At 49.8% G+C, this 27,311-nt stretch overlaps 1 protein-coding gene across 9 annotated transcripts; it reads left to right on the top strand.

Annotated features, from left to right (window-relative positions):
- Nucleotides 1-1,158: 1,158 nt before the first annotated feature.
- DNMT3B (DNA methyltransferase 3 beta) lies at nucleotides 1,159-24,114 on the top strand (the record flags this gene model as incomplete). Of its 9 annotated transcripts, none has more annotated exons than XM_082857290.1 (22): nucleotides 1,159-1,188; nucleotides 1,374-1,536; nucleotides 2,465-2,526; nucleotides 4,014-4,121; nucleotides 5,255-5,380; nucleotides 6,028-6,237; nucleotides 7,590-7,748; nucleotides 10,031-10,138; nucleotides 11,038-11,182; nucleotides 13,088-13,213; nucleotides 13,349-13,393; nucleotides 14,589-14,668; nucleotides 14,971-15,083; nucleotides 15,446-15,629; nucleotides 16,171-16,255; nucleotides 17,179-17,324; nucleotides 17,654-17,744; nucleotides 18,065-18,213; nucleotides 19,046-19,131; nucleotides 21,684-21,753; nucleotides 22,494-22,612; nucleotides 23,973-24,114. In XM_082857290.1, 22 exons carry the CDS (start codon nucleotides 1,159-1,161, stop codon nucleotides 24,112-24,114), a joined length of 2,547 nt encoding a protein of 848 aa, XP_082713416.1. The 9 variants fall into 9 exon arrangements, with proteins under 9 accessions (XP_082713416.1, XP_082713420.1, XP_082713422.1 ...); XM_082857289.1 differs by lacking the exon at nucleotides 1,159-1,188 and adding an exon at nucleotides 11,917-11,976 and having other exon boundaries at nucleotides 1,380-1,536; XM_082857291.1 differs by lacking the exons at nucleotides 1,159-1,188; nucleotides 5,255-5,380 and adding an exon at nucleotides 11,917-11,976 and having other exon boundaries at nucleotides 1,380-1,536.
- Nucleotides 24,115-27,311: the final 3,197 nt, after the last annotated feature.

Genomic DNA, 27,311 nt, shown 5'->3' on the forward strand with positions numbered 1-27,311 from the left:
CCTGGTGGGTATGGTGCCAGTGTCACCACTGCAGCTTGCAGCCTAGACGATACTTCTGGAAGGTACCCTGGAGGCTAGCTTGGTCATCAGGCACCATGTGGTGAGTCTCCAAGATGGGGAATAGGGGTTGGCAGTGATCAGGCCCCATAGGCAGCCGGTTGCTGGGGAAACTTTTCCCAAGCAGGGGTCCAGGACAGGACAGCATGGCACCGAATACTGGAGCTGTTTGGGGGAAACAAAGGAATGGGAGCCTGGGGGCCTCACCCTTCCGATTACATGTGGTTTCTTAAAAAAATTTTATTTTATATTGGAGTATAGTTGATTAACAATGTTTCAGGTCTATTACTGTGATTTTTTGACTTTGGAGACTAATCAGGTCTGTGTGTCAGTTTTCCTTTTCTATAAAATGGGCCCACAGTCACATTAGGAGGAATAAATGAGAGCAAGGTGCAGGTTCTTGAGGCCAACATGTCCCAGGCAGTGGGCCAGGTCGAAGGTCGCACAGCCCTCCAACGCATCACTGAAGACCTGGTCCATCCCTGAAGACCTGGCCCAAGCTGGTCTTAGCTGAATAGCCTAGTGATGTTGTGGATACCAGGGTGGGCAGCAGTGGGGAGGCAAAGGCCCAGAGGTGGGATGTGGCTGGAGCAGATGGGGAGCATGCCCCTTGTTAAATGCCCCAGTCCTTCCTGCTGTGTCTCCTCCATCCCTTCCCTTCTTGGGAACTTGGGACTCTGAGCCCCAGCTGGTAAGGGAGGAGGAGAGTGAGCGACAGGCCAGCAGACCAATGGGCCCCTGAGGTTGGGGTGGGGCGGGGCTTGTGCTGCCATGGAGAGGAGAGAAGCTGTTCTGTGGGGGAGGAGGGGGCGGGTGGGAAGAGGACCTGGAGATTGAGGGGAAGGGAGAGAGCAAACAAAGGGGTCAGGAGGGAAAATAATGCACTGGCTTCCTGAGGCCCTGCAGAGGCTGGGCAGGGAGAGAGGGCCAGGGGCAGAGGGGACCAAGGCTGGCGGCAGGCAGGCCGGGGCAGGCGGGCCCTAGATGGCATTGTTTGAAGTGGCCGGCTAATTGCACAGAGCAGCCTGAGCCTCATACCACGGCCCAGCCCCCTCCTCTGTCCTGGGTGCTGGCTTCTGAGCCTTCAGGTCGAGTGGCCACATGGAACCAAGTCCCGATCCTCCGAGTTTGGTGAGGGGGCCAGGCTATGGGGGGCAGCCTGGGCGGGGTCCTTGGGCGGGAGTATCACCCTGAGGACAAGTCATGGGGCCTCTCTTGGCCTGAGGACCTGGAGCCATTGGCGGGAGGTTTGGGGGCGTGCTGCCCCCTTGTGCCCTTGCTTCCCTGCTACCCTCCTCATTCTGGCCCTCCCGCAGGAAACAATGAAGGGAGACACCAGACAGCTCAACGGAGAGGAGGACGCCAGCAGGAGGGAAGACTCCATCCTCACCAACGGGGGCTGCAGTGACCAGTCTTCCGACTCCAAGGACGCGCCCTCGCCCCCAATCCTGGAGGCTATCAGCAGCCCGGACATCAGAGGTGGCAGAGGTGGAAGAGGTGGCCTGGCCTGTGGGGAGGACGGGTGGGCAGGCACTGGGGACCACAGCTGGCACACGAGCCTCCGAGCAGACTCAAGGCAGGTTGTGGGGCAAGAGCCTCATACCACGGCTCTGGGGAAGCTCCAGGGAAGGGAAGAGGATGGAGGCAGAGCCCCTGGCCTCCCTATTTTCCAGTCACCTCAGCTGGGACTCTGAGCAAGTGACCCCAAGGCGATGACCCTTGTTCTTTTCCTGACACGGGGGTGGTTGTGGCATAGATAGACTGAGGTTTTTCGCCCTTTTACAGGGGCACCCCTCTCCCCTAGCAGCTGGGCCTGTGCTTTTTATGGGAAGAAATACACTCGGGCAGGGAGCGTCTAAGGCTTGCTGCCAATCCCACCCTCTCCTCCCTTCCCCTATGCTGCTCCCAGATCAGATCCCTTGGGATCCTCCCCACTGAGATTTTCTGGCCCAGCTGATTTGGAAACCCCTGTATTGTCCCATCCTGCTATTGAGAACTCCCCAAATTGTGCTGTCCAATAGCACTTTCCAGAGGGTGAAAGTGTTCTATTTCTGCATTGTTCACTGCAACAGCCAGGAGCCACGTGTGAGCACTTCATGTGGCTGCGATGGCAGGCACTGGAATGCTCATTTAAGTGGAGTTAGTGACCACTGACTGGGGCAGCACAGTTCTGGAAGGAACGTGTCAGGAGTACCATCAGTAGTGTTTCGGGTTCTATATTTCATGCAGGCCTTGGGTCCTGTTGCCTTACTAATACATTGAGAGGACTATGGGTCCCGAGGGGTTAGGAGTTAAGCCCTGAAGATGCCAGTGGGTTTAGGGAGACCCCAGGCCACAGCCCAGAGAAGAGACAGGACAGCCTGGCGGCTGCCCCTTCCTCAACAGACTTCGGTTCTTTCCTCCACAGGCCGCCGATCAAGCTCACGACTGTCTAAGAGGGAGGTCTCCAGCCTGCTAAGTTATACTCAGGTACCCGCTCCACGCTCGCTTTTTGGGATTCGGGGGACTTCTCTTTGGTTTGCATCAAATAGGATACCTGAGGCCCACTTAAATTGGTACCCAGTAAATACTTGTTGAGTGAGGAATTTGAACATTGCTAGGCACACAGAAGACTTCCAGCAACCTCACTTAGGATGCCATTTGCTGCCGTGATTTGCCAAGTTTTTGAAATTATTTTTTTCTCAATCTGGATGATCAATTACATCGATAAATTCCTACTGTAGCAAGCTGTCCTTTTATTCCTGGAATGATACCAACTTGCTCATGGTATGTTTTAAAGTGGATGTACTTTAGCATCTATTCATGAGTAAAATGAATGTATGATTTATTTCTTGTAATAATATCTGTGTCCGGTTTGATAGCAAGGTTGTATGGCCATGTGGCCTCAAGGATTTTTTTTTTCACGTTGGAAAGAATTTGCCTGGCTTGTTTTAGTGGATTTGCAACAATCACTGAAATATCTTTTACCACTTGTTGCAATATCAGTGTTTCTGCTTGATTAGTTTTTTCCAAGTTATAGTTTTTCCATGTTTTTTTCACTCTTGACATTATTTACGCCTTCTGTTTTCCTATTAATCATATTAGTTTTGTCCATTTGGTTACTTTTTCGAAGAACCAGTGTCAGGCATTGGGACAAAGTCATGGACAAAAGTTGTGGACCAATGAAAACCTATCCTCATACAGCTTCTCTTATCCTCGTGGAGGACAAGTGGGCACCCATATGATGAGGAATGAGAGCTGTGTGGGGAACTGGGAAGGGACAGTGCTGGATCAGAGGCTCAGAACAGCTGTTTTAGCCTCTGAGCACTTCCTCTGTGCCCTGCCTTGGGCAAGCGTGCATTATTTGATTCTCATTATAAGCCTGTTGTTCCTTTATAAGGGAAGAACCATTGTACCAATTTTAAAGAGAGGAACGGACTCACTAGAGGCCTTAGTTGGCAAGTGAAAGTCAAGTTCTTAACACTCCGGCAAGACCTCGAGCCACTCACCACTGCTCTGGTTCTCATGCTCAGTTTTTGTTGGGTTTGGTGTGCAGCATGGGACGTGCACTTGACACAGGATTGGCACCATTTCTTCTTGGTCACCGTAGCAAGAAGCATCTTCCTTGAGCCTGTGATTTCTCCCAGACACTGTTAATTGTGGAGATTACGTCTCCGTAGGTCTCCCTGCTGTGCACAGCGAGCTAGTCTAACCATGGTGTGGGCACGGAAGGCTTCACGACGCACTCTGCATTGACACCATTTCTTTGGTTTTCTAATTCCGCCAAAGTTTCTTTCTCTTAAATTCATGATCATGTGGTAAGCCACTGCAAAATATCTTTTGAACACAATGAGGTTGAAAATCTTTTTAAGTCACTCAGACCAATATTATGATTGTTTTCTATATGATTGGCTCTTCATTTTAAAACTATTTTGGTTATATGACATCCTAAAATTCATAATGTTTCATTTGTAAAGGATCTGACGGGCGATGGAGATGGCGAAGGGGAAGATGGAGATGGCTCCGACACTCCAGTGATGCCAAAACTCTTCCGTGAAACCAGGACTCGGCCGGAAAGCCCAGCTGTAAGTGCCAGCCGTAAGCCAAGGCACTTCAGCCACACGTCAGCTTGCGTTAAAAACCTGGTCCAGGGTCTCCCGGGGGGAACTTTGTTTTTGTTTTTTGCGGTACGCGGGCCTCTCACTGTTGTGGCCTCTCCCATTGCGGAGCACAGGCTCCGGACGCGCAGGCTCAGCGGCCATGGCTCACGGGCCCAGCCGCTCCGCGGCATGTGGGATCTTCCCGGACCGGGGCACAAACCCGTGTCCCCCGCATCGGCAGGCGGACTCTCAACCACTGCGCCACCAGGGAAGCCCTCCCTGGGGGAACTTTGAACAAATGTTTTGAAATTGGAAAATGATAGCAAAACTAATGAATTATCATTGTGAAGGTTTTCACATGGCAGTTCTCTACTTTTTTGGGAAGCACTCTAAGAAGTGCCCAAGGGTGATAGTTTGCAGGTGGATGATTCAACTGCCCGTTACCTTTGGGAGTCGCTTCTGTAGGTGGATTCTGTGACTTAAAATCTGGAAATGGGAAGGCAATTGCTGCTCATGGTCACCCAGCCTGTTAGAAAGCAGGCTGACACTTGGTGACCATGGCAGGTGCAGTTGATAATCTCACCCATGTGATGTGTATCATCCCGTTTTTTTACAGATGACAGAAGACGCCGGTAGTTTACTCAAGGTTAAACATTAACTCTTGTGTGCAGGATTTGAACACAGGTCTGCAACACCCAAGTTCATGCCATTTTTGAGAAGGAAGCATAAGGGCTTCTCATCCGTCTTGATGATCCAGTACCTTTGGGAGGAATGCAACAATAGTAATAATGCTTTTGGAAAAGAAAAGTGTTTGATTGAGAGTAAACTTGGATTTTATTTTTCAATTCAATTTGCAGATGCCAGTTTCAGCTGTGCCAGGCAGAGTGGGAACTGCTGTAGATTGTCAGGCAGCCCTGCCGGCCACCCTGATGCCTTATCCCACAGACTGGGGAGTTTCTGGGTGGGAAGTAACCAGTCCAGAATCCCTTCCTGCTAGACCACCTTGTTCACTTCTGTTGGCCTGAGGCTGCCTCTCCAGCCCAGTCCTCTGGGCCCCCTGTCTAAGACCCCAGCCTCCATTCACCAAAGGCCTCGTGCTTATCCTCTCTTGCTTCCAGGTCCGAACTCGAAATAGCAACAGTACCTCCAGCCGGGAGAGGCACAGGCCCTCCCCACGTTCCACCCGAGGCCGGCAGGGCCGCAACCACGTGGAGGAGTCCCCCGTGGAATTCTCAGCTACCAGGGTTGGTTCCCCGGACACTCAGACCCCTGCCCCCAGTCTCTAACTGGAAGATCTGCCCCTCTCACCACACCACGGAAAGTGGCCGCTGTTATAACCTGCTTCCTTTCTTCATACTTACCACCCTTTCAGGGTCTTACCTTTCCTTTCTCTCCCGGGTGCTGGGTAAGCTCTTCCTAAGCCTGATGACTTCTCTCCTGGCCTGATCCCTGGATGGAACCGTGGTGGGAATGCAAGAATTCCCTGTTGACTGGGTTCTTACTCCTCCTCGGAAAAAGCTCAAACCACTGATACCAGAACTGTCTTGTCTCCTTAGTATCTTCAGTGACTCTCTTGAGGCAACCCCACGGGTTACAGCAACTCTCGACTCCTGTTGCAAAGCTGGGCACCAGGGAGCCCTCTCTGAGCATCACTTGTTATCCTTACTTGGTCCTTGATTCTGTCCTTGTCCTTAGGGAAGTTGCTTTCTCTCGCCACTTAAGGGACACTTACTTGTTCCTGGAAAACCATCCTTGGTGGTCTCTGTTTCATTAACTTACATCTTCACTCTGCTTCACTTCTGCTTGCTTGGGAAGCCATTGGGGGTACCACTGGTCTCTGGTCACCCACCTGGTCTGCTGTGGCCCAAGCTATGTGTCCTTTTGTCCACAGTCCCTGAGGCGGCGGACAGGATCATCTGCAGGTGCGCCATGGCTGTCCCCTGCCAGCCCCTACCTCACTATTGACCTCACAGACGATGAAGTGGTGCCCCAGAGCAGCAGTACGCCCTATGCCCGCCTGGCCCAGGACAGCCAGCAGGAGAGCATGGAGTCACCGCAGGTGGACGCAGAGGGCAGAGATGCAGACAGCACTGAGTATCAGGTACCACTGGGGAAGGGCTGAATATAGGGAAAAGGGAACACTTACCCAGAGGTGACTTACTATGGTTCTTGTCACTTTTATCATAATATTTGAATTCGCTCGCCAAGTACATTTTTCATATGCAACATGGTCCTTGCTGTATCCTTATCTCCTAGACATAACTCGAGCACCAGATTGGTTTACCATCGGATTACTGATTTTCTGAACATGACATCTTTGTACCTAGATATATATACCTTGTATATATAATTTATAATTCTGTTCATCATGTTTACATATACAATTGTTGATCTGCTTCTTTCCCTTATTAGGAACTGGAGTTGCCTCACTTTCATGTCTATAATCCATTGTATTGTGTAATCCATCTAGGGTTGTTCATAATTAACCAGTTGAGCTTGTTGGTTTCACTCAGGCTTCGCTACATACGCATGTGTATATGTATGTACACACATCATGTAGAAATCCTTTTTTCCATGTACATGACTTCAGAGTAGATCTTTTTTTAAAAATTAATTTATGTTTGGCTGCATTGAGTCTTCACTGATGCATGGGGGCTTTCTCTAGTTGCAGCGAGCGGGGGCCACGCTTTGCTGTGGTGCACAGACTTCTCACTGTTGTGGCCTCTCCCGTTGCGGAGCTTGGGCTCGAGGCACGCAGGCGTCAGTAGTTGTGACATGGGTTCAGTAGTTGTGGCTCGCGGGCTCTAGAGTGCAGGCTCAGCAGCTGTGGCGCATGGTCCCAGTTGCTCCATAGCATGTGGGATCATCCTGGACCAGGGCTCGAACCCGTGTCCCCTGCACTGGCAGACGGACTCCCAACCACTGCGCCACCAGGGAAGTCCCAGAGTAGATCTTATAGATACATTTTAATAACCTGCATGATTCCATGGGCATCTCACCTTTTCTGGCAAGTTTTTATGTGCAAGCGGCCAAATTTTTTTTTTTTTTTTTTTGCATTTTAACGGCTTTGTAATATCCCATTTGATGGCCTGTGGTGGGAATATCCAGGCTTTTTACTCTTACTTCCTGTGAGTTTTCAGTTAATATCTTTCCAGATACTAGGTTACATGTTACAGGTTACATATTATAGATCCAATATAAAAAACCCCACGTTCCTGTCAAACAAGCAAGCCTGCCCACGCTCTGCCCCTTATTTTCAAGCCATTCTCACTGAATTTTCAACCAGGAAGTGTTGGAGGTAGGGAATTTCCTGAGGAACTCTGCCTGCACTTGCAGGAAGCCCTGTGTTAGACTCCGAGGCAGTTGCCATCGGGGTCAGTGGGACAGGCAAGGCTTTTCCTTGGCCCAACTGGTCTGTCTCATTGCGATTCCTTCATGTGGTTTTTCTTGCAGGACGGGAAAGAGTTTGGAATAGGGGATCTCGTGTGGGGAAAGATCAAGGGTTTCTCCTGGTGGCCTGCCATGGTGGTGTCCTGGAAGGCCACCTCCAAGCGTCAGGCAATGTCTGGCATGCGGTGGGTTCAGTGGTTTGGCGACGGCAAGTTCTCCGAGGTGAGTCCAGGGCAGGGTGAGCTTTCATGAGCTTACAGACCCACAGTGTTTTCCTTCCCTTCCTGTTACAGTTGCCTTTTAAGATAACGGCCTGCTTTCTGCAGATGGTTGAGACTCTGTGACTCTGTGTATCCAAAAGGAGGACAAAAACTTCCCTTGCTCATTGGCTCACACAGGCCCAGAGCTCTGGATCCATGGCCACCTGGGCTCTGTTGGTCCATTTCTCTGTGGCAGAGTCACCAGTATGAATTCTGAGGGGCAGGAGTGGCCACCTGGGAAGATACCCTCAAAGTATTCCAGTGGAGAAGCCTGGAAGAGACAGGAAGGGGTGTCTGACTCAGTCATTTAGTCCTAGGAGCAGAGTTATGGAAAAGTTCTTTGAGTGGTGATTTCAGTGTTTCTTGATTATTGGTATTAGCCATTTAAAGCTCACCTTTTGTGTGTGTGTATATATATATATATATATTTTAAATACTTTATTAAGATAAAAATTTGCTTTACAGTGCAGTGCACAGATCTTAAATGATCTATGATTCAATGAATTTTCGAAAATGTATGCACATATGTAAACAATATCTCAACCCAAATATAGAACATTTCGACCTCTGCAGTACGTCCCCTGTACATACCATCCCCATAGGTGACCGCTGTTCTGATTTCTATCACTATAGACTAGTTTGGATTTTACACAAACTTATGTAGATAATATAATATATACTGTTTTGTGTCTGGCTTCTTTTCATGTACATATATTTTTGAAAGTTGTCCTGTTGTAAAACTCATCTTTCTTTTTTTTGTTTTTTGCGGTACACGGGCCTCTCGCTGCTGTGGCCTCTCCCATTGCGGAGCACAGGCTCCGGACGCGCAGGCTCAGCGGCCACGGCTCACGGGCCCAGCCGCTCCGCAGCATGTGGGATCTTCCCAGACCAGGGCACGAACCCGTGTCCCCTGCATCGGCAGGCAGACTCTCAACCACTGTGCCACCAGGGAAGCCCAATACTCATCTTTCTTGATGAGAGTCTATGTTGGGGATGAATCAGGCTATTTTGATTCTTACACCTTTTTGAAGACACCTTCGTAGACCTCCAGGTTTTGATTAGAATGCGGCAAACAATACTTTTCCTGTGATGTTGTCTTTAGCGCATCCCTCAATGTGTCCAGAGGTTAGGTGAGGAACAGCAGAACAAGTGGGCTGGGGTGGAGGCAGGTGTGGGAATGAAGGGCCAGCTAGTACATCTGTGGGACTTGCCCTCAAGTTGAGATTCTAGTTTTCCCATAAATTGGGCCATTTGCCATTAACACATTGAAGTTCTCAAAGGGCAAGAATAATATGACCTGGAGTATCCCTCATGGGGAGAGTCTGCATACAGAGGTCCTCCTTGGCCAGCAGAGGGAGCTGAAGGACAAATGGCCTGGGCCTGTGCTCTCCCTGAAGCATCTAATTGCAGGGCTATGACTTGTGTGCAGTGAAATGAAAAAAAACATGGAGTGTTTGTAATTGCTTTGGCCCAGTGAGACATAAAATGTGCTTAGCAAGACTTGGCAAGACTGCGTCTGATGCTAATATTTAAGATGCTGTTATGTTAGCATTATGGGATGGGATTGCAATATGGGGCCTGGCGCTTAGGCTCCTTGCTCTATTGAAGCAGTTTGGCATTGGGGTAGCACCTGCATTTCCATGCACAACCGTGTTGAATCCCAGTCCCTTCTCACCAGTAGCGGCAACACTCCTATGGGTGGTTGGGCTTAGAGATTGAGAGGGGAGCATGAGTGCCAGCACTGGGGAGAATGAAATGTCACATGTCTTGTCAGCTCTGAAACCTGAACGCCCAGTTTCATCTCATAACTGGCAACCCAAGTGGTTCACGCACGGCCTGGGGACTTGGGGATGAGACTTGTAGCATATGGATCTGTAGCCCCAGTGGAATTCTTGTGTCACCAATTCACGATTACTAAAAAGAGCGTCGTCTGTGCCGGGCACTGTTCTCTAAACACATCCGTTAGCTCAATTCATAAAAGGCTAAAGTAAGTAGACAGTAAATAGTAATCACAGCTATCTGTCGTGCTCACGAAGGAGGAAAGAACATGTGCAAAACCCCTAAAAGTGGAGCATCCGTGGTGAATTTCAAGACTGAGCTGCAAGGGGGTCACACCAGGGATCATGAAAGTCATTTGCTCTGAAAATATCTGTGAACCTGATCCCCAGGAATAAGCTCATGAGAAACCCAGGGCACCCAAGACACAGGCTGTAGGTGAATGTTGATGATGGCTTTCTCTTCTAGATACCAGCAGATAAGTTGGTGGCCTTGGGGTTGTTCAGCCAGCACTTTAACCTGGCGACCTTCAATAAGCTGGTCTCTTACAGGAAGGCCATGTACCACGCTCTGGAGGTAACATGGTGGTGGGTGGCTAGGGCCTGGCCCCAAGACTGGGGTTAAAGCAAGAAACATACAGAAAGCCAACTCGGCGTGGCCAAGGATGGGTTGGAGGGGACTGGGGCAAGCAGGGAGGAAGGAGGTTGAAAGACAGTGGCCTGACAGGCCGTGCTGGGAAGGGAAGGAAGGGATTTGAATCTGCCCATGATTTCCCAGTGCTACCCCAGCTCCCCGCTGGTCTCCGTCTGAATTGCCCACTGAATGAGGAAGGAGGAGCCCTGGGAGGTAGGAGGCGCTGTTCGAACCAGTGAGCAAGCTTTTCCAGAGCTTGTGGTTCAAGGCCAAGAATGGGCAGCTGCTGAGGGTCAGCTGCTTCCTCCCCTTGTCCGTGGGATCCGTCAGGCTCTGTCCTTCCTCTGCCTTGCCTTGCAACTGAAAAGATCAGTGTCCTCTGTCCAGCATTTATGAGACAAGCTCTGTGCTTAATTAGACATGCAAGTCCTGGTGCTTCTGAAATAGGACTTAACACCTCCGCACCTTCATTAGGGAAATTAAACGAGAAACCTGGAGCTTTCTCAGAGGCCATGAGACAGTGCTGGCTGATGCTTCTCCTATAGCTGAAAGTGACGCAGCTAATTCTGATCCTCTGCCCTCGAGAGAGAGCTGACCACTCCAGCTCCCTACAGGGAAGAGATCATATTTGGTGCCTGTGTGGGGAGACTTAACGCTCCCCCCATGGCCTGTCCCTGCACAGGGCGTTCCTCGCTGTCACATACCACAGCTCAGGACAGCTGTCTGGCTATGAAACGGCCCAGTGTAAAGGGGAATGCAGGCCCCAGCAAGGGGCATCCCTGGGTGGGGCCAGGCAAGCACCCGCCCCTCCTGTTCATCAGATTCTCTCTCTGTCTCGGCAGAAAGCCAGGATGCGGGCTGGCAAAACCTTCCCCAGCAGCCCTGGAGACTCGCTGGAGGATCAGCTGAAGCCCATGTTGGAGTGGGCCCACGGGGGCTTTAAACCCACCGGGGTCGAGGGCCTCAAACCCAACAACAGGCAACCAGGTGGGAATGGCTCCCTGTGACAGCACCCCTACTTCTGCTGGTGGGAGCACCCTGGGGAGATGCAGTCACCCCCTGCTGCCTCTCATCCCACCCCGGCTTTACAGCAGCCGGTCGGCCCTGGCTGGCTCCTTAGTTTAGTGAGTTTTTTCCGACAGCCTAGCCTTTTCTAGTTTCACTGGACACTTTCCTGCCAAAAGGTCAAGTACACATAACCGGGATTGAATCTGTTGTTTGTTTTTTATTTACTTTTTAATTGTTTTACATCTTTATTGGAGTATAATTGCTTTACAATGTTGTGTTAGTTTCTGCTGTATAACAAAGTGAATCAGCTATATGTATACGTATATCCCCATATCCCTTCCCTCTTGCGCCTCCCTGAGTCTGTTCTTTTTTTTTTTTTTTTTTCCTGAGTCTGTTCTTAAAGCTTGAGTAAACAGAGTCAAGATGGAATCTTCACTAGCATCTTTTTTAAAAGGAAAAAATAATTAAGCTCTGCATATTGGAGAAAACTTGGAATGTGTTTTAAAAAAAACCCTACAAACACCCCAAATCTATAAGTCACCTCCATTCAGAAACGGGCATCATCTATCCTCACGTTGACCAGTATTGCATTTCCCCCATTATTAGGGATCTGTGGTTTCTTGTTGTCAGTCTCCAGAAATCCAGGATTTGCCCTACAATCCTTATATTTAACGCAGTGTTTTCTGTTTTGTTTTGTCCCTCCCCGCCAAAAGTGGTTAATAAGTCGAAGGTTCGTCGTGCAGGCAGTAGGAACTTAGAAGCAAAGAAACACGGTATTCCCTCCCCATCTTTTGACTATGCACTCTTTTCTCTGCACTTTCTTTCAATTTCTTTGCATACACAGTGGTCACTGGAAAAGAATCAAATCTGTTAAAAGTCAACCTGAGCTCTTACCCCTGCCCCTTCACTCCAACCTTCACAGCTGCCCTTTAGGGCCATATTTTTGGGTGTGCACGTCCTTCCAGCTCTTTCTGTACACTGGTTGGATTCCTGCTTTCCCTTTATTTCTCTGTTTATCGTATAAGCACTGTCAAATGTCATTTTCTCACTAAAGGGTCCTGATGATTTTTAACGGCTGTGTAATTTTCTCTCCTAGGGTCAGAGTCAAACTTAACCATGTCCCTTATGGATTATACTGTATAGGTTGAATAAAAATACAATGGAATTTATAGACATATGAACAGTAGCCACCTAATATAATTAAATGTTTTCTAGTAGCCACATTAAGAAGCTTAAAAAAAGAGTAAAATTAATATTCATCATACACTTAATCTATTTCCAACATTGTAGCATTTCTAACAGTCAGTATAAAAAAAATTAAGATATTTTACATGACCTTTTAGCCCTATTTTCAATATCTCATTTTTGATGTGTCTTAGAACATCTCAATTTGGATTCTAAATTCTCATTAGAAATACTTGATGTCTATTTTCACAAATGTCCAACTTGTTCCAAATGAATTAGTTAATTGGATCAATTGCAGTTTTTAAATTCACATAGAAGTTAAATGTAAAATGCAGTTCCTCAGTCATACAAGTGACATTGCCAGTTCTCAGTAGCTACATGTGGCTATCAGCTCATTGGGGATCATAGACAGTGTCAGGGTTTCATCTATAGACTGAGCTGTGTCTAATTGTCTTTGTTCTGGGTCTAGAGCATGTATTTTGCAACTACAGCTGTTGAAGACCCTGTACGTGGGTTAGCTACGTGAGGAGTTTTAAATTACGTCCTCGTGCAAATTTTCCATAGAGGGGCCTGAGACACCCAGGGTAGACTCATGTCATGGCCAGGTGCAGCCGGCACCCAGGCATAGCAACTAGGGTCCTGTCCTCCCAGCACCCTCCTCCCACCCAGCCATGGCGGCCTTCTCCCCACCTTTCACAGAGAACAAGACACGAAGACGCACAGCTGACGACTCCGCCACTGCTGACTACTGCCCCCCAGCCAAGCGCCTCAAGACAAATTGTTATAACAATGGCAAAGACCGAGGAGAGGAGGACCAGAGTCGAGGTGATTGTGGGGCAAGGAGGCTGGGGGACGGTCCATCCTCAAGTGGAGTGGGCAGGTAGTGACCACCCAGCAAGGGCGTAGATGATCAGTAAGAGGCTCCCTGACCTCATCTCACACCTTCTCTTTTCTAAACAGAGCAAATGGCTTCAGATGTCTCCAACAACAAGAGCAATCTCGAAGGTAAGGCCCTATCCCTGGTTGGCTTCCCTGCCTGGGTAGTGCTCCCAGCCTGTGCTCCAGGCCTGCTGGTCTGCCCGGCGGAGGTCCACCCCCAACTCTGCGTTGACCTCAGGTCGAGGCGTGGACATCTTACTCAGATGCTACTTAGAATGAGTTGCCTGATTTTCACTGAGGCTGATTCCTAAGATCAGTGAGCAGGAAGTGTGCCTGGGGACAGAATGGAAATGAAGATGCTTGGGCCGGGAGAGCCCAAAACCTGAAACAGTGATCTATGGCCTCGTGAGCCCCCTGAACAAGCACTGCAACTGGCTTTGGGGTGAAAGGCAGACACACTTCACCACTGTCACTCTCCAGCCAACTCTGGTTCTTTGCCCTGGCTGGGAATTCCGCTGGGATCGAAACTGCCCAGTACTCATCTAATGGAACTCGGAATGTGTGAGGACAGCTGTCTATTGCTTCCTCAGCCCGATGTCCTTTAGTCAACAAATATTAAGTGGTTAGTCGGTGCTGGGTAGGAAAACAACAGAGCTGTTGACCCAGGGAGCCCCGATTGGAGCAGGCCCTTTTGATTCTGGGAACCTGGACCCATGATCCTCCTATCCCCCAGGACTCCTTCATCTGTCTGCTTCCTGGCAGGGGGTGCTTGGTATTTATTTTGCAGGCCCGGTCCACCTGGTCAGTGATGTAGATCAGTAAGACCTGCTGATGTGAAGGGACAGAATAGCCTATAGTAAAAGGACCCGGGCTCTGAAATTACAGCCATGGCCCTGTGTAGGATTGGTCACGGGCAAGTCCTATCATGATGAGACAACAGGCAAACTGGCATCACCACAAATTCTCCAAAAGTCCCAGTCTGTAAAGAGTCTTTAAAGATTTTTCATACCAGACCCTCCAAGCTTGGTTCCTCTGCCGGCACAGCTGCTCCTTGTTCTGTTCTGTGGACACCACCCTGCCCCCCCATTTCTGGGTCAGACCTTTGCCTGTCTTATGGGACCTTCTGCTTGGAGCTGTCGGATTTAGCCTCTCCATCTGTGGAACGGAGATGGCAACTTTGAAGCACAGTCAAAGGAACAAATGCTGAAGAATCTCTGGCATATTCCTAACGTGGAGTCAATAAGAACAAAGAGACACAAGGCTTCAGCAGCTGATCTTGGGGCTGTCATTGCCACAAGCTGCATCCCTGTCTTTCTTACAGATAGCTGTTTGTCCTGTGGTAGGAAAAACCCCGTGTCCTTCCACCCTCTCTTTGAGGGTGGACTCTGCCAGACATGCCGGGTAAGACCAATCCCCGCCCTGGACTTTCCTGCCCCTTCCCTTCTTCTCAACTTCCCTGCACTTCCCTAGGATGAAGCACCTGCGTGTAGGCGGTCGGGAAGGCTCTAGTGGGGCCGACCGCCCCACCCTTCACTCCGAGGGGCGGTGCCCCGCAGACCCCAGCCAGCTGTCCCTGTAAAGAGCGCCAGGCCGCCCATGACCTGTTCTGTGGCTGCGTTTTAGGGCCTCCGCCAGTGAGCAAGCGAGCGGGGCCTGGAGGTCCCTGGTCTCCGATTTCACAGGCATTTCTCTCTGGCTGCCAGGACCGGTTCCTTGAGCTGTTCTACATGTACGACGACGACGGCTACCAGTCCTACTGCACCGTGTGCTGCGAGGGCCGCGAGCTGCTCCTTTGCAGCAACACGAGCTGCTGCCGGTGAGCACGGGGACTGGAGCCTCGCTGACCTGGGGACGGGGCCCGGAGTCAGTATTATATCTGTGGGGGCCTGTCCTTGAAGTCTCTATGTCCCTGAAGTAGAACTGGGATATAGGGATGGGTTTAAGAAAGGCAGGGAGCGGGCTAGAGAAGGATCCCCAGAGCTGCCTGTGGACTGAGGGTGCCCAGGTTTCCAGGGAGAGGTTGCTGTTCCTCACACACAGGGCCTTCCCGCCCATGGGGAAGGGCAACTGGGGGCCCGAGAGGGTTTCAGCCAGCACACGCCAGCTCCGTGGGGAGGGTGGGGTTCGCAGGAGAGCCGCCTGATGATGGGCACCCCTCCTCCCCGCTACCCGGCGTAGGTGCTTCTGCGTGGAGTGCCTGGAGGTGCTGGTGGGCCCGGGCACGGCAGCGGACGCCAAGCTGCAGGAGCCCTGGAGCTGCTACATGTGCCTGCCCCAGCGCTGCCATGGCATCCTGCGGCGCCGCAAGGACTGGAGTGTGCGCCTGCAGGCCTTCTTCACCAGTGACCCGGGGCTCGACTACGTAAGCCTGGCACCCGCCCCAGTCCGTGGAGTTCACAGAAACAAAGCTCCGCTGTACAGAGGCACTGTCTGAGAGCCTCAGACTGGAGCCCCGGCTAATTGTCCCGTGTGCGCTTCCCAGGCAGCTCCAGTGTTCTTCCCTCCCTTGCTTCTTGGCTTGGCCTTTTCAAGGGCCTGCTGAAGAAATAGGAATGGAACTGACCCAGCCTTAGTCTTAGTGGAACTGCAGAGGGGAGGGAAGCCTGTGACCTACTCCCAAGTCTTAGTGGGCATATATGGCTTTTCCTGGGCTGCAAGTTCATGGAGGAGCACGTGTCTTTTTGTGGGTGACTTTGCACCCGTGTCAGAGCCTCATCTGTTCCGTGTCTAAGGGTAGAAGGGCCATCTGTGCCAAAGCTCCCCAGGGCATCCCAGCGAAGAAAGGGCAGAGCTCAGGGCTTGTGTCCCTCAGAGGAAGGCCAGCCCTTCCTCCTCCCAGAGCTTGAGTCACCCTCCCCATACCCACACCTTGACCTCCATGACCTCTTTATTTAACCTGGCAGGAAGCCCCCAAGTTATACCCTGCGATTCCCGCAAACCGAAGGCGACCCATTCGAGTCTTGTCCCTGTTTGACGGAATTGCGACAGGTGAGTTAGGAGTTCACCTGGGGATGCTCACCTGATCCAGGTGTCCGTTGTCAGTGTCAAGAAAGACCCCTGGGAAGTACCTGTTGGTCACCTGTTCTGAGAAATCCAATGGCTCCTTGTTTCTCTCCTCAAACCTCTCTACCATTTCACCCACCTGGTCTGCTTTTGGTCCTTTTTAAAGGCATGGATATTTTAGCCTCTGCATTTTATTTTTTATTATGTACAGGAATTTTGGAAAATTATTTTCCGTTCCATAAGCATAGATATATTGGGGATTATTAATTGGGCAACTCTTCTCCTAACATCTCTAATCTTGTACCCTCCCGTTTCCTCTAGGTTTCTCGTGTATAGAATAAGCATAGCCAACATGCATGTTTGCCCCTGGACACTTTGCCTGATTTAACTCATTTCATTGTCAGAACTGCCCTGTGATGCATTGTCGGGAACATTTCCCTTTTCCTAGAGCAGAAAGCAGTGAGAATGAGTTGCTGTGCACTTAGCATCACTTGTACTTCTATTTGTTCACCAGTGTCCGCCTGCCTAAAACACTGACAGCTTTTAAAGCTTTTTTTTTCTCAGCATGGTTTTGGAGAAGATACCCATTCATGTATCTGACTCTGCTGGGGCGGTAGATGGGGGGCCTTGGCTATGTGCCTGTCAGTTTTAATAAATGCTGCCAGTGGACTATACCAGTTATATATACATATTTTCTTCATGAAACTCCGCAGAGAGCCTGGGGGGCCCAGTGTGCAGTTAGGTAGGGTTAGACCCTGCCATCTGCAGGGGTCCACTTGAGGACTGCCATGGCCTTGCTGTGTCTGGTCTGAGTTCTGGAGATGGCTTAGAGTCACTGAAAGGAGGGACCCTCGGCCGGACAACCCTGATGTCTTTTCTCTCCCCCTCGACCCCCCCCCCCCAAACAGGGTACTTGGTCCTCAAAGAATTGGGCATCAAAGTGGAGAAATATGTCGCCTCCGAAGTATGTGAAGAGTCCATCGCCGTTGGAACTGTTAAGCATGAGGGCAATATCAAATATGTGAACGACGTCAGGAATATCACAAAGAAAAATGTGAGGGCAGCCCCCCTCTTCCTCCACTCCCTGAGTCCCCCACGTCCTCACAGCCACGTTGCCACCTTCTCCATGCCCGGGGTTGTGGCAGAAGAGAAGGTTTGGTTCCATCAAGCTGCACTGTTACACCCGCAACTTGGAAATCATTCAGAATGATTTAGATCTTAGCGTATCCTGAGCATTTGGTTTTCTTGGGTCAAAAGTAGAGTTGGGAGACTGAAATCACCAAGCAAGACCTAGAAGTGGGTTTTCTTCTAGCTGGTTACCTGGAATCCAGGCTGTTCATCTCTCCATCCTCACCCCCATCCCGGACTGTTTTTCTCTTGCAGATTGAAGAATGGGGCCCCTTTGACTTGGTGATTGGTGGAAGCCCATGCAATGATCTCTCAAATGTGAACCCTGCCAGGAAAGGCCTGTATGGTGAGCATCCCTTCTTTCCCGTGGTCCCAAGAGACCCTGTGTCCCCTGAGTGCTGGTCCAGGAGGAGTGGGCTGAGAAGGAGCTGTTAGCTTCTGGCCAAACTTACCTGTTGTCTCTGTTCATGCCTCATAGTGACTCCCCAGTCCCCAGAGATACAAATGAGTACCGCAGTGCTGATGCCTGTCATTGCAGAGGGTGGCAGGGAGAAGGGACAGTAAGGCATCAGCCTTAGCTCGTCATCGGGAACCCATTGGTCTCAGTATGGAGGGGTGAGCTGAATGGTTTGAACCTGGCTCTGCCGTTTTCTTTTGTGGGCTCAGAGGGCACAGGCCGGCTCTTCTTTGAGTTCTACCACCTGCTGAATTACACACGCCCCAAGGAGGGTGAAGACCGGCCTTTCTTCTGGATGTTTGAGAATGTGGTGGCCATGAAGGTTGGCGACAAGCGGGACATCTCTCGGTTCCTGGAGGTGAGGGGACCCGGGGTCTTGATTGTCAAGATAACATGAGCATGAAGGCCCTGCTGGCAATGGGGGTGTAGGGTATTTCCAGTGTTGGGAATGATTTCCGGGTTCCCCATGGAAGGCATGGCTAGGTCTGAGTAATGGAATGGAGTCGGTTGGTTCTCTTTAGTACTTGGAAAACATTTGATCTCTCACCTCACCCCAAACCCACTGAAGTCAGATGATGAAACCATCACCTACTTTTGGAGGCATCATGAAGGAGATTTTTTACTCTAGAGAGTTTTTTTTTTCTTCTCACCCTTGTTCCCAGAAACTCTGCATTAGGGACCATGGGCAAGTGAATTATTTACCGTTTAATATGCATCAAGCATGTAGTAAATACTTTATGTACATACTTATTTCCCCCCAACGTTAGAGCTAAAGTTCTGCTCGTGAGGTTATAGAACTGGCTGGTCAGTTCCCTCATGCCCTGTGAACCTGACCAATCAGTGGCAGAAGTCAGATTTTGCCGACACTGCACTTCCATAACAAGGACCTCAACCTGCTGGGTTTCAGTTTCGAGCTGCTTTTACCACTGTACACAGTACATTCTGTAATAACATGGCGTGTCCCAGCGGATACTTTCTCTTATAACCTGCCGGTCTGATCTCGTCTCCTTCCCCACCATTCATATGGGGGCACTAGCTATGTCCTTCAGTCAGATTCTTGAGGGGAATTGGTCTGTCCCTTGCCTGACAGGAGCCATGCCTCCTCCACAGCCAGGGGACTGCCATGTCACCTGTCTGCCGCCTGAATTCTGCCATGGGCTCCCAGCAGCTGCCCTTCTCTCTCCCTGCAGTGTAATCCAGTGATGATTGATGCCATCAAAGTGTCTGCTGCTCACAGAGCCCGATACTTCTGGGGCAACCTGCCCGGGATGAACAGGTAACAAGGGGCTCCGAGTGGGGCAGGTAACAGCCAAGTTAAATATAACTAACGGTATGAGCCATTAACCATCGACTCTTATGAGAGAGACACATTGGAACCTTGTAGAAAGAGCTGGCTCTGCTGAGAAAAGCCCTCACCCTCTGCTTCAGACCAACCCCCTTCAACCATAGGGTTATGGTTGAAGCCTGTTAGGCTGTACACCAGGTACCTGAGAATCTCAGGCCAGGATTCCTCAGTACATTTGTTTCTGCTCTGCCTAGGGACCTGGTGCTTAAAAGTGCCATGTGTTGGAGCAGGCTTCTTCCCAGCGAGGGATGCTGACGTTTCTACACCCCACCTCTCCTCCCAGTTACGGTCCATTGGGAAATGAACTTAATCTCCCCGCCCCTGAGAGGAAGTGATCCCTGGACCAGGCCTGTGGTGACCAATCAGGTGGCAGAGCTGAGATAACAATTGGTAGCCCAAAGCCTGTCTCCCTTGGATTTTCTTGACTGAGATCTTTCCCCAACTTTTCATTAGTCCTTTCATGTTGAGAGCCACAAGGCAAGTGGCTTGGTTGTGGGTTAACTGTCTCCTTTATGTGGCTTCACGGAGGCCAACCTTCTAATTAAGATACCAAATGTGACGGTAATATAACTTGCAAATGAGTTAGCTTCAAAAAAACTCTTCTTTAAAAGGGAGTGTTGGAAACATAACTTTCAGACATTTAGCAAAGTGTGGACAGAGGTCAGAAGGTACTGGAATAGCTTGGGATTTCTGTTGGGTGTCTTATATTTTCATTATCAGCCCATCAGATGGTGCAATGTTCATGTGTGGAATGAACTCCGCTTATTCACTCCGTTCCTGAGCTGTCACCCTGCCAGACACTTCTGTCCCTGCTGCCAGTTCCGTGGTGACTAGATGTCAGTCTTGGCTCTCACAGAGCCAGTGAGGGAGGCGTAGAGAAGACGAATGATTTCAGGGTCAGGGTTGGAGGGGGCACTGGAAGAGTTGATGGGGAGGCTTCTCATCCCAGCAGGACCCAAAGTGATGGAGTGGAGACATGCAGTTGAGAGCAGAAGGGAGAGGATCAGGGAGGCCAGTGACGGGCATTCGCAGAGCAGCTTGGAGAACAGTGTTCCAGGGGTGGGGAGTGGGTGTGGAGTGGGTGTGAGAGGAGGGCTGAGAACTCCGAAGTATGGGCCAAATTATGTGAGGCTTGTAGTCATGGCAACACATATTTACTTTGACCCAGGAGTTCACGTGAGATTTTAAGCGGATGAGATGAGTTGTGTCTCTGGTTCTCAGGGTTTCTGGTGGAAGACTAGACTATCACGTGGTGAATGCAGAAGTGGGGAGGCAGCTGAGGTGCTGTTCAGAGGAGGAGGGCTCTGACTTTGATTACTGTGTTGTGCTCAAGAGGTACCATCCACATGCACTGAACACAATGAGAGCAGTGGCTCCAGGAGGGTGTCCTGTGGGATTACAGGGAGGGATCAGATTCTAGATAATGGGATTTGCTGAGCACTGTCTGAGCTGGGATGAGAAGTGAACTGCTACAGGTGGGCTGTGCAGGATCCATGACTCAGCCAGCGTCAGCCCCGGGTCACAGACCCAAATCCAGCCTTTAGACCAAACATCTTGGTTGTTAAGATTTCAGTCCTAGAATCAACAGAAGGTAGAGCAGGGCTGTGAGCCCTTAGCTCCCCTGGGTCCATGGAAGAGTTGGGAATGGAGAGAGGGTGAGGTGAGGTCAGTGAGACATTATTCTGTGTTCGATGGCCCCTCTTGCGGGCACCATATCCAATCTTACGTCTGATTTCGTTTTGGCCTTGGAGTTCCTTACACAGGGATGCTGTGGCGTTCATCAACTCTGTGCATTCAGACCTTTTGCTGGTTTTCTGGTCTGGACCTGCTTAACCACTTCATTTTCTGAAGTTCTATCCATTCTCCTTCTCAAGCATCTGTTTTCCTCTCTCTGCTTTTGCAGGTTTCAGTGGTGACAGTTACAAGGGGGAATTAATTTTAGTCCTTTTGTGAACCACCTTTTGTCTTCACTTGGACCCATTATTAAAGCCTCCTGAGGCTGCACACCAGCAATAAGCAAGCAAGTCATGGCTTTGATGTGCTAGTTGGAGTGAGCAGACCCACAAAGACCTAGTCCAAGCTCCTGAGGCTCAGAGAGGTGGCAGAACTTGCTCAAGGTCATTCACTCAGCCAGTGAGCCGTGGGGCTGAGACTGAGGCATCTCCTGCCTCCTCCAACAATGTGCTTCCCCATCCTGCTCCCCTCAGTGAAGGAGCTTTGACTACTGTTAACATTTGGGAAGGAGGAGCATTCACTCCTGGACATTGGGCTCCCCGCCCCCCGGCCGCCATCAAGGGGCTAGTCTGTCCCTGGCTCAGCACACAGGCTCGTGCTCATGCCAGGGCCATTTTTATCATGTATTTGTAGCAAAGTTCACTGCCAGAGCACATTTTGCAGCTTGGGCTCTCACTCCCACCTTGGGAGGCACCTAGCCAAGGCCCCTTTCCAGGGGGTAGGAAGTAATGGGTTTTGGATGTTCTCAGGCCTGTGATAGCATCAAAGAATGATAAACTCGAGCTGCAGGACTGCCTGGAGTTCAATAGGACAGCAAAGGTAAGATGTGCTCTGTGCCTGGCCCACTGGGAAATGCACTTGGTGATCTCTAATCGGGACTTGACCTTGGTGTCCAATTTGTTCCTGCCCCTCCCCCCACGTGACTCCCTGGTGCTGGGCTTCTTTCCCCACATAATTGTTCTATCCTGTCTTCAAGTACAGTGTAGGAGAGGTTCTTGATAAACAAATCACTATGAGAAAAGGCAAGTAGACTTTCCGATTGTGAAGGCACACTCCGCAGAGACTCAGCTCATCCTCCCAGTGAGAAATGAGTACACTTTTGCAGAAAAAAAAAAAAAAATCTACGGTTAAGTCATGGATAATTCTATTAAGATCTCCATAAACTTACTCTTCAATGTTTCCATTAAGCTAAGCTCCATTCATTCAAACCCTGGTTGACCATCCTCTACAGTCTGGGTGGACTTTTAATTTTGCTTAATCTTGCTTGATCAATAACTCTGTTTTCTTGGCCCCCATGTGATCTCATTTGTGGTCATTTGTTGTTTATCTCTTGTTCTCTCTGAGGCTGGTCCTTCCTGTTCATTAACTTCTTGGTGTTTGTGGGAAGCACAGAGTGTTCTTGTCCTTCCAACTTTCCTTTTCTCATTCCCTCTCAGAGCCCGGCCCTGACACTCTCTCTCTGCCACCCACCCTCCCTCCTCCTTCCCTTACCTGCTTCTGAGCCTTGACCCAGAACCCTTCATTCTGTGCTCACTCCATGATGTCGTTTTGTTCTCCAGTTAAAGAAAGTACAGACAATAACCACCAAGTCGAACTCGATCAGACAGGGGAAAAACCAACTTTTCCCTGTTGTCATGAATGGCAAAGAAGATGTTTTGTGGTGCACTGAGCTAGAAAGGTGAGCAAGGCTGTACGTGCAAAGGGGAATCGAGCAGATAGAGAGAAAGGGGAAGAAAACATGGTTAAGGCCAGCAGTGCGAATGGGCACATGCTTGCCTTAATTCCACATGGTCTCAGTGACCTTCTATGTTAGCAGGGCTGGGAGTAACCTTTTCAGTTAGTGCTTATTTCCTAGCAGAAATGGCAAAAGGGCTGTGGTGGTGAGGAATCCAGAACATGAGGTCGTGAGACGGCACATCTGTCTATGTTGGCTGTGTTGCCCTGGCATTTGCCCGCCCCACCATGCTGGGACACTAGGATGCATGCGGCTCCAGCTACAGGACACCCCGCCGACATGCCATTGCTCTTTCTCAGGATTCCTCCTGCCAAGTCGCTTGTTCTAAAGCTGATTCCTCCTTAGCCACAGTCTGTCTTCTCCCTTATCCATTTATTTGACTAAGTTGGTAGTGTGTCTATTTTGAGTCAGGGAAGCAGCTCTGAGATTTCATTTCTCCTGTTCTGTGTTTAATTTTTTCTCTCACTCCTTTTGTTTTATTTTGTTATTGTGATTAGAATGCAGTAAGGGCTACGAGTATTCCTCTTTACATTTTTGGCTGTGTTTTGTGGTTATTTGATAAGAGTATTTACATTCCAGATATGTTAGTTCTACAACCGGATTTATTTCTTGGTTTAATTTGTAGTATTAGATTGGAAACCTGGGAAAGAATGAGGTCCCGTGTATCTGTAGCCTCTTCCCAGACCTGTGGTAGAGTTCCATTCAGGAGGCTGTTGGTATATTGGGTTGCCATCTACCGTTAAGTCCAGCTTGGCCCTTGATCCAGCAGTTTGCTTTGAAGAAGGAAAGAAAGTGCAGGATGCCTCAGTTTACTCACAGTAAATTATCTGAGCATCTGATGATTGGAAATAGGTCCATTATGTGAGTGTCCTTATTCCTTACTAAGGCAATTTGCCTAACTTCTGTCCTTGTGTGGTTTGAAGAGAGGTATGTTTCTGTCTGCTGGCTGGCCGGCCATCTTGGCATTCATTCATTTGAGAAAGGTCCACTGAGCACCATCTATGTGCCAGGAGCATCGTGCCAGTCAGTGTAGGGGCGTGCACAAGACAGGTGCCCTCAGAGAGGGACCATGCCCTCATGACAGTCATTTGTGCTGAAGAACTGGTGGGCCTGACCTCTGGGGCTCAAGAGAGGGCTCATGTGAAGGCCTGGTGGGCCTGGTGGAAGGGACGGGTCAAAGGGCAGGAAGAGCAGCGCCACGTTGGCTGCCGAGGCGAGGATCTCCCAGAGGCGTTAAGCACGCTGGAGGGGGCACATCTGACTCCCTGTGTTTTCACTCTGGTGCCCCCCTCCCCACCCCCAGGATCTTCGGCTTTCCCGTACACTACACAGATGTGTCCAACATGGGCCGTGTTGCCCGCCAGAAGCTGCTCGGGAGGTCCTGGAGTGTACCTGTCATCCGACACCTCTTCGCCCCCTTGAAGGACTACTTTGCCTGTGAATAGTACCCCAGGCACCAGGGCGTGTGGGCAGAGCCACGACCCAGGAGGTGCACCCAGGCTCTGCCCTTCCCAGCTCAGCTGTGTGGGGTCGGGCCGAGTACCTCGTCGGGAGCAGAGCTGCCTTGTCCCCTCCTGGCAGGGGGACCCCGAGGTGCCATCTCCTTGTGCACAATTCAGACCTGGCCGCTCGGAGCGGCCAGACACGGTGCTCATTTTGTCTTCTAAAATTTTAAAACTTGAAATAGGTAGTAAGATGGCTTTTTTTTCCCTCCTGGGTTTACCGCTCAGAGAAACGATGGCTAAGATACCAAAACCACAGTGCCGACAGCTCTCCGATACTCAGGTTAATGCTGAAAAATCACCCAAGACAGTTACTGCAAGACTTTAATTTTTTAAATGTCTGCAGCTCCTTGTTTCCAGGAGTGTGTGGCAGTAGACATGTAGCTAAGGGACCTTTTAAGGGCCTAGGATGGTTTCTTCTAGGGCTAGCAGAAGAGGACATGATGTCATGTCTGTCTTCAATTTTCCCCGGCACGTTCCCCTGGCCTCAGTATAAAGGGCTGGGATCCGGGGCCCATTTAGAGTATTTTCCACAAGGATGGTGATTTCAGCCGGGATGACATCATCATCACTTTCAGGGCTATATTTTTTCCCCATAAACCCAAGGGCAGGGCTACCCTTAGCTGAATCCCTCCCAGTGACTGCAATAGAACCCTCTGGAAGCTCAGGAAGGAAGGGGTGGGCTGGGTTATAAGCTGTCATGTATTGTGTAGACAGGTATGGCTTCTCACTGTCTTCCCCCCTTCCCCGTGTGAGGGGGGAGAAGGAGAAGGCTTAGGTAAGATGCCCCACCCACCCATCCCCCCACCCTCCAGACTACTACGCAGGCACAGGTCCCCAGATTAGAAGTATGACACCCCAATTCCTTAGGCTTCTCTAAACTCAGCAGTGACAGCCAGGGGCAGAAGCACATTCCTCGCACTTTCCCCTCATCTAAGAGACTGCAGGGGGAAAACTGCAATAAAAGCTCGACCCTCCCTCCAGAGATTTTAAAGTCCTCTTTTATTCCATGATAAATCGATAAATCGTTTTTAGGGGGAGTGGGAGGTCGGACAAGCTGCATTTCAGAAATGCTGTCGTAATGGTTTTTTAACACCTTTTACTCTTCTTACTGGTGCTATTTTGTAGACTAAGGAACAATGTTGACAGGTTTTGTGGGAGGTTTTTTATACACTTTTTTTTTTTAAATCTCAGACATCTATTTTTGTTTTAACATTTTCATAATTTTTTTTTGTAACTGGAGCCATGTAACAAAGTATGGGGAAAAATTGTGCCTTGTTTCAACAGTTTTGCTAATTTTTAGGCTGAAAGATGACAGATGCCTAGAGTTTACCTTATGTTGAATTAAAATCAGTATTTCTCTAACAGTCTGGTGTCCCTTTTGTTCTTTTGCAGGTCAGATGGGTGGGGTATGTGAGGGCCTGGTTAAAGTGGAAAGGTGGGTGGTCGCAGTAGGTCATTCATCAACAAGCCCAGTACATAAGTACCACGGTGACCCCCAAATCTAGTGCCATGGTCCCCAAACTCCAATGTATCAGCGTTCCCTGGAAGGCTTGTTCAGTGGAGATTTCTGGGCCCCATCCCCAGAGTCTGATTCATTAAGTCTGGAGTGGAGCCTGAGAATTCCATGCTTCTGGTCCAAGAACCAATCTCGGCTAGTGAATGGGTTTCTAAATCTTGGTTCCCCAAACAAATAACTGGAGTGCTTGAGTTCATTTAAAGCCTTGATGTCTGGAACAGCCATCTCCAGATTATTACAGCTCTTGGGTAGCTGGTCCAGATGACTCAAGAATCCCAGGGCTGATCCTCCAGTTCCTTGTCCCTCTGTAGGCTTTCCCTGCACCCTGTTCCACTGCCCCCAAGTTGCCATATCACAGTTCAGCCACAGTCAGTGAGGGGACTTGTTGGGAGTGGCCCATGGTCCGAGATTTTAGCATAGCTGCCAGTGGCCCCAGCTCTTTGGGTGGAATGTGTATCTTGCTTAAGCTTAACATTGCAACTCCCTTCAGTAGTTCCATCTTAAAGTTTACCTGGGGCCACCCAGCCAGGTGTCCCAAGCCCAGAGCCCATCATGCCATAATCCTCATATTTCACTATCTCTAACCACGGGTCAGGGCAAAGGAGCTGATTTCAATAGCTCTCCAGAGGTTAATATCGGTCAGCTGGTGCGTGCAGAGGGAGAATGGTGTGTAAATGGGATGCACATAGTGTATCAATTGAGCCTCAGTTGGACTTGGCACCTCTGAACCTGTTTCTTCACATAAGATAGGTTATAATCATGGCCACCTCCATGATTAGAGTTATGGGCCTTAATAAGGCCAAGTTCAGAAAGGGTCTGGTCCAGGGTTGGAGAATGAGAAACCAGCTATTTTTTTAGGCACTTGCTGGGCTAGGACAGCTCAGGTGCAAGTTGCCATGGTGAGACGATTGTCAATTAGCAAACCAAGCCAGGCTGGCGCTCTGCTCAGGTGTTCAGGCCCCAGGGGCCTTGGCTGCCCTATTAAGCCATCTTGTATACAGTACTGCACCAAATGCCAGGCCAGGATGAAGCAAAATAAACAGCCTCGGCCTCAAAACCCCAAGAGAGGAGATGAACTAGCTCTTCAGGTGAGGGGCCCTTGGGTGTCCTGGCCTCCCTGTGGGCAGGCTAGCGGGGAGACCTTGTTGGGGCTGCCGGGGCAGTTCTCTGTGTTTTCTCAAGATGGGGGCCAGGTTTGGATAGCAGTGATCCCAGGTCTGGGGCCAAATGGAGAATGTAATGAAAATTCTGATCTTGGGGAAGTAGTTGGTTTGCACCACAAGAAGGCCTTTTCTGAAAAAGTCTTCCAGTTGCCTGCGGCTGTATCTGGGGTCTGGCATGTTGTATCACTTGGGCAGGTGACCCTTGGAATTTTTCATCTCTATAAAAGTGGGAATCATAAATCCTACCTACTTCCTAGGCCTGCTGTGAATGTTCAAGGCTGTGATCTGGGTAAATTGCTTTGCCTGGTGTCTGGCACGTAGTAAGCCCTCACATGTATTGAATGGCATTGTGATAACGAAACCCATTAATCGATGCAGTGTTAATGACGGTGCTGGTAGTGATGGTAACATCCAATATTAATGTATTAAAGTCTTACAAAGGAAGGACAGGTAGTATT

The sequence above is a fragment of the Leucopleurus acutus genome, assembly GCF_964270905.1.
Source record: "Leucopleurus acutus genome assembly, chromosome: 16".
NCBI classification, from domain to species: Eukaryota; Metazoa; Chordata; class Mammalia; order Artiodactyla; family Delphinidae; genus Leucopleurus; species Leucopleurus acutus.